Genomic DNA, 6,000 nt, shown 5'->3' with positions numbered 1-6,000 from the left:
GAAGGGATTTGGACTAGACGGCCTTCGGGGGCCCCTTCCAACTCAACAATTCAGTAAATAATAACAACAGTGGTGTTGATGGGGTCTCCTTCTGTGGCGGTCTTGAGGCTGGATGGTCATCTCCCGGGAGGGCAGGGATAGTGTTTCTCTGCATTGGAGAAGGGGATGGACTGAATGGTCTTTGGTGGTCCCTTCCAACTCAAGGATTCAATAAATAATAACAATAACAACTCTGTTGATGGAGTCTCCTTCTGTGTTGGCCTTCAGGCTGGCTGGCCAACTCACAGGAGGACTTGGACGGTGTCTCCCTGCACCAAAGAAGGGGGTTGGACTGGATGGCCTTTGGGGTCCCTTCCAATTCAAGGATTCGATAAATATTAATAACAATGGTGTTGATGGAATCTCCTTCTGTGGAGGCCTTGAGGCTGGATTGCCGTCTGTTGGGAGGGCTTGGATGATGTCCTCCTACCCTGGAGAAGGGGGTTGAATAGCCTTTGGGGGTACCTTCCAACTCGAGGATTTGATAAATGATGACTCTTCTAAAGCCTTTGACTGTGTGAATCATAATAAATTGTGGCAAGTTCTTGGTGGTATGGGAATTCCAAATCACCTTGTCTGTCTCCTGAGGAATCTATATTATGACCAAGTAGCAACAGTAAAAACAGACCACGGATCAACCGACTGGTTCAAGATTGGGAAATGAGTATGGCAGGGCTGTATACTCTCCCCCGACCTATTCAACTTGCATGCAGAACACATCACACAACGTGCGGGGCTTGACAAATCTAAGGCTGGAGTTAAAATTGCTGGAAGAAACATTAACAACCTTAGATATGCAGATGATACCACTTTGATGGTTGAAAGCGAGGAGGAGCTGAGGAGCCTTCTAACCAAGGTGAAAGAAGAAAGTGCAAAAATTGGCTTGCAGTTAAACATAAAAAAACTGATAACTGGCAAATAGAGAGTGAAAACATGGAAGCAGTGACAGATTTGTATTTCTAGGCACAAAGATTACTGCAGACGCAGACTGTAGCAGGAAATTAGAAGACGCTTACTTCTTGGGAGGAGAGCAATGACCAATCTTGATAAAATAGTGAAGAGTGGAGACTTCACACTGGCAACAAAGATCCGCATAGTTAAAGCAATGATATTCCCCATAGTAACCTATGGATGCGAGAGTTGGACCATAGGGAAGGCTGAGCGAAGGAAGAGAGATGCTTTTGAGCTGTGGTGTTGGAGGAAAGTTCTGAGAGTGCCTTGGACTGCAAGAAGATCAATCCAGTCCATACTCCAGGAAATAAAACCCAACTGCTCATTGCAGGGAAGGATATTAGAGGCAAAGAGGCAAAGATGATGTGCTTTGGCCACATAATGAGAAGACAGGAAAGCTTGGAGAAGACAATGATGCTGGGGAAAATTGAAGGAAAAAGGAAGAGGGGCCAACCAAGGGCAAGATGGATGGATGGTACCCTTGAAGTGACTGGCTTGACTCTGAAGGAGCTAGGGGTGGCCATGGCTGACAGAGGGCTCTGGCGTGGGCTGGTCCATGAGGTTATAAAGAGTCTGAAGCGACTGAACGAATAAACAACAACAAATAACATTCTTGATGGGGTCTCCTTTTGTGGAAGCCTTGAGGCTAGATGGCCATTTCACTGGAGTGCTTTGGATGGTGTCTCCCTGCACTGGAGAAGGGGGTTGGACTAGACGGCCTTTGGGGCTCCTTTCCAACTTGAGGATTCAACCAATAATGATGATGATGATGATAACAATAACAACAACAACAACAACAATGGTGTTAATAAAGTCTCCTTCTGTGGAGGCCTTGAGGCCGAATAGCCATTTCTCGGGATGGCTTGGATGGGGTCTCCCTGCACTGGAGAAGGACATGGACTGGATGGGCTTTGGGGGTCCCTTCCAGCTTTAGGATTTGATAAATAATAATAACAGTGGTGTTGATGGAGTCTCCTTCTGTGGAGGCCTTGAGGCTGGATGGCCATCTCTTGGGAGGGATTGGATGGTGTCTCCCTGCACTGGAGAAGGGGGTTGGACTGGACGGCCTTTGACCGTTCCTTCCAAATGAAGGATTCGATAAATAATAATAACAGTGGTGTTCATGGAGCCTCCATCTGTGGAGGCCTTGAGGCTGGATTGATGCCTCTCAGGAGGGCTTGGATGGTGCCCTCCTGCCCTGGAGAAAGGGCTGCACTGGATGGCCTTTGGGGGTCCATTCCAACTTGAGGATTTGATAAATAATAACAACGGTGTTGATGGGGTCTCCTTCTGTGGAGGCCTTGAGGCTGGGTGGCAGTCTCCTTGGAAGGCTTGGATGGTGTCCTCCTGCCCTGGAGAAGGGGAATGCACTGGATGGCCTTTGGGGATGCCTTCCAACTTGAAGATTCGAGAAAAACAATGATGATAATAATGGTGTTGATAGAGTCTCCTTTTGAGAAGAGGGTTGGACTGAATGGCCTTTGGGGGTTCCTTCCAACTGGAGAAGCCCATGGCCCTAGGCAAGGAATTTGATAAATATTGCTGCAACCTTCCAAGAGTTTCAAATGACTGGAAGGGGCTGTGGATTCACACCCCATCCACACTGCCATCAAACCCCCACATTGTCTGCTTTGAGCTGGATGATCTGGCAGTGGGATCAGATTCCAGGATAGAAGGCAGTGTAGACCCAGCCTCAGTTTCCCTTGCGTTCGCTTCAGTTGGGGAGGGGGGATGCCCTCCAGAGTTCTCCCCCTCCCTCCCTCGATGGCTCTCCTTTTGGAGGCACTCTGTACGTGCTCAGAGGCCCCCTCGAGGTGAAGAGAAAGAAACCTGGCTCCCATCCCTCCTGGAAAGAAAGAGAGGTGGAGGCAGAGGAGGACTTGGCGAGCGGATCGCTGCGGTTCCTGGCCGCCTCCGGGGGTGGGGTTAAGGGTGCCCCCTCCCTCCCTCCCTTCATCCCTCTCTTTTTCCCTCCTTCTTTCTTTCCTCTTCCTTTTCTTTCCTGGGTCCAGCCTGCGCCATCCCTTTGGGTTGAGGCAAGCAGCAAAGACCTGGAGGCAGGTTGCCAAGCGCAGGAGGCGGATTTGCCTCCCTTTCTTCCCTCTTTTGCTGTGGGAGGGGGGCATCTCCTTCCCCTCTCCCTCCTTCCCTCCTTCTCCGCCCCCAAACCTCCCCTTGACCCCCCTTTCCTTCCTTCCTTCCCTCCTTCGTCCCTCCATCTCTCCCTCCTCGCCTCCAAACCGTGCGTTTTTACGCACAGACCGGCTCCAGCAAGGAAGGGGGGGCGCATCTTTGGGGAAGGCAGGAGAGACCTCTTTCCCCACTTTTGGAGTTTGCATTGGGGGGCCAGAGGAGAGGAAAGACCCCTCTTCCTTCTGCCCCCATTCCCACCTCCTTGGGATTGAAGGGAGAGGAAGAGAGAGCCCTTCTTCCAACACCCCACCGGTTTGCTGAGCTTCCCAAGCCTTCCCTTCTTTCGTCTGCATCTCCCCTCTTTCCAAAATAAGCTTTCCCCATTCTACAGCACAGCCAGGGAGGTAAGAAGCGACCAATTTTGAAAAGAGGGGTGTCTTGCTGCTCTCCCGTTGCCCCCTTTTCCTAGCCTTTTCCGGAGGTCGGGGGTTTAGGGAGGCTGACAGACAAAGGCAAGGATGGAGCAGATGGAATAAAAGGGAGGTACAAGGCTCTGTAATTTGGGGAGATTTGAGAGGCAGTGGGTCATTCTTTGGGAAGACCAAACAGGGTACCAGGCAAGGTTTGGTCTGAGATAGAGCCCAGTCGCTGGAGAGAGACCCAGCTAAGGAAAGAAGTAGGGAGGTGCTTGGGAATAGAGGTGGGGTTTGGGGCAGGGGGAGATTTGGGGAGAGACCTCATTGGTGCCTCTTTCTCGTCCTCAGATCCTTTTCCTCCCTCTCTGCATCAGCCGAGGAGCCCCCAAGACCCAGACCAAGGGACCAGGCTGCGGAAAAACAAGGATGACACAGCCTGGCAAGCAGCAGTGCCGTTGGCAGTGATGGGCTTGAGCAAGAACGAGGTCGTCGTCAAAGAGATGCCAACACCCCTCTTCGGCCTCTGGATGCCACCCTCCTGACGGAAGCAGCATCCCTGGCAGCATCACTCACTTTGGGTGCCTTGGGGAGGCCTTTCGAGCACCGTGGGCTCAGACTTTGCCCCAACGGGCATCCCATTGCCTCCATCCATCTCCTTTTCCTTGGACTGGGCCATAGGGTCAAAATCCAAGTGGCATTTGACTGGCAGGATTGGGGAGCATCATCCAGAGAAAGCCAGGCTTCCATCTTTCCTTTGGGGGGAGATAGTGGCAATGCCACCTCATTGCCACTCCAGGATGTGGCGTCACATTTGAGGGGGCCTTCAACCTCGTGGGCTCACAGTCCCTGACGGCACCGTGCCTCAAAATAGAGCGTTGCTCCTGGAGTTTCGATTCAGGATTGCACCAGACTCAGACGTGAAGCTTCGAGGCATCAGGGCTTCACTCTTGGCACCACCGCAGGGGAAAAGTTTGGACGTGGCTCTCCTCGAGGTGTCCATGGATCCCACCATGCATGGTGGACCTCACCAGCCCCAGGACCATGAACTGATGCCCACTCTTTGAGCCCTCCCCCCATGCCCAGTCTGCCAGAGCTGGCACTATGGCCCGGCCTGGCACTGGGACCCTGGTCTTGGCCAATGGGCTGGGCTTCCCTCCCAGCAACGTGGCCCGTGTGGTGGTCTGGGAGTGGCTGAATGAGCACGGGCGCTGGAGGCCTTACACGGCCGCTGTGTGCCACCACATTGAGAACATTCTGAAGGAAGATGCCCGGGGCAGCGTGGTCTTGGGGCAAGTGGATGCCCAGCTCTCTCCATACATCATCGACCTGCAGTCCATGCACCAGTTCCGGCAGGACACAGGTAAGCGGAAGGGGAGCACTTGCAGGGGCTGGGCTGGCCCCACGTGGGCCTTGAGTTGCCAGCGCAGGCACTCAGTAATAGAACCAAAGCATAAAGCCTTTTGTGACCTATGTCACTTCTCAGTTGAAGGCATATATTGTTTTTGGACAAAAAACCAAAATAACTTTCCTTCCCTGCACCTAGATAAATAGGTGTTTTGGGAAACCATGTTCCCTGACATGCTAGATTGTCACATGCAAGGATTTTATGTTCTCATTTGAGCCAGCTTTTCTGAACATACCTCCAGATGTTTGGGCTCTATTTGTTGGACTGGTTGCAACTGTAGTTCAAGGTGCTCTGCTTTCAGTTTGGGCCCAGTTTTGTTCACATGGCTCTAAGCAGTGGATAAACAGTCCTAGGGTAGTGGAAAGCAGGGTATATTTGCCAGCAGATCTGGTGTTTAAGGGACTATCTTTTCTTGTAATTTTTTGCCACATATCCACGGGGTTGGTTTGAAGTTGAGTTGCAGTCATAGACTCCTGAAACCTTTGGACTTGGCCTAAGGTCCAGGAACCGGTCAGTGATCTTTCTGGGGGCAGTCAAGAGTTGGTGCCCAAAGTCTTTGTGCCACTCTATTAGGAAGCATGAGGAACATTGCTCAGCATCCTCTTCATCTCTTGCAAATGTCTTCGTTTCATTGGTTTCAACCTTTGGGTATGTGTGTTGAATTGGCAAAATCTCCCTGTATGTAGAAATCTAGCAATTGGATCTATTTGGCCAACACAGTATTGCGGAGCCATTGTATGTGGATCAGCAGTGGTGCCAAATGTATGCCCATGGGCATCATGGGGGTTACATGTGTGTCAAGCTGTGCCTTCATTGGCATCTGGGGTGTCTTGCTAGATTGCCATTGAACACCAGGGCAATGAATGCATAATGCCACACGAGGAGCTCAATACTTTCCACCAGCCAGCAATCTGTAGATAAGGGGCCAATCGTCAAACAGGTAAAACTTAGTCTGCACATCTTTCTGTTTTGTTGCAGCAGAATAACACGGCATTTGACTGGTATTTCTTCCCAGGACACCTTTGTTTCCCCCATAAGCATCTTGATCTCAGAATT

At 51.2% G+C, this 6,000-nt stretch overlaps 1 protein-coding gene across 5 annotated transcripts in view; it reads left to right on the top strand.

The window, feature by feature from the left end:
• The first annotated feature begins 2,950 nt into the window (after window positions 1–2,950).
• DTX1 (deltex E3 ubiquitin ligase 1) overlaps window positions 2,951–6,000 on the top strand; it is a 37,482-nt gene continuing 34,432 nt past the window's right edge. For 2 of the 5 annotated variants that reach the window (XR_010910501.1, XM_060785427.2), the window contains exons 1-2: window positions 2,959–3,527; window positions 3,888–4,899. Coding sequence is in view for 4 of the 5 variants with exons in the window: in XM_060785427.2 (XP_060641410.2) it covers window positions 4,641–4,899 (259 nt within the window). In the remaining variant the exon portion in view is untranslated. Of the gene's footprint in view, window positions 3,528–3,584; window positions 3,667–3,887; window positions 4,900–6,000 lie in introns of those variants that run through there. The other 3 variants (XM_067473274.1, XM_060785430.2, XM_060785429.2) reach the window with 3 other exon arrangements.

The sequence above is a fragment of the Anolis sagrei genome, chromosome X, assembly GCF_037176765.1.
Source record: "Anolis sagrei isolate rAnoSag1 chromosome X, rAnoSag1.mat, whole genome shotgun sequence".
Lineage (NCBI taxonomy): Eukaryota > Metazoa > Chordata > Lepidosauria > Squamata > Dactyloidae > Anolis > Anolis sagrei.
The sequence above is the reverse complement of the archived record's forward strand: the minus strand, read 5'-3'. Positions and strand labels throughout refer to the sequence as shown.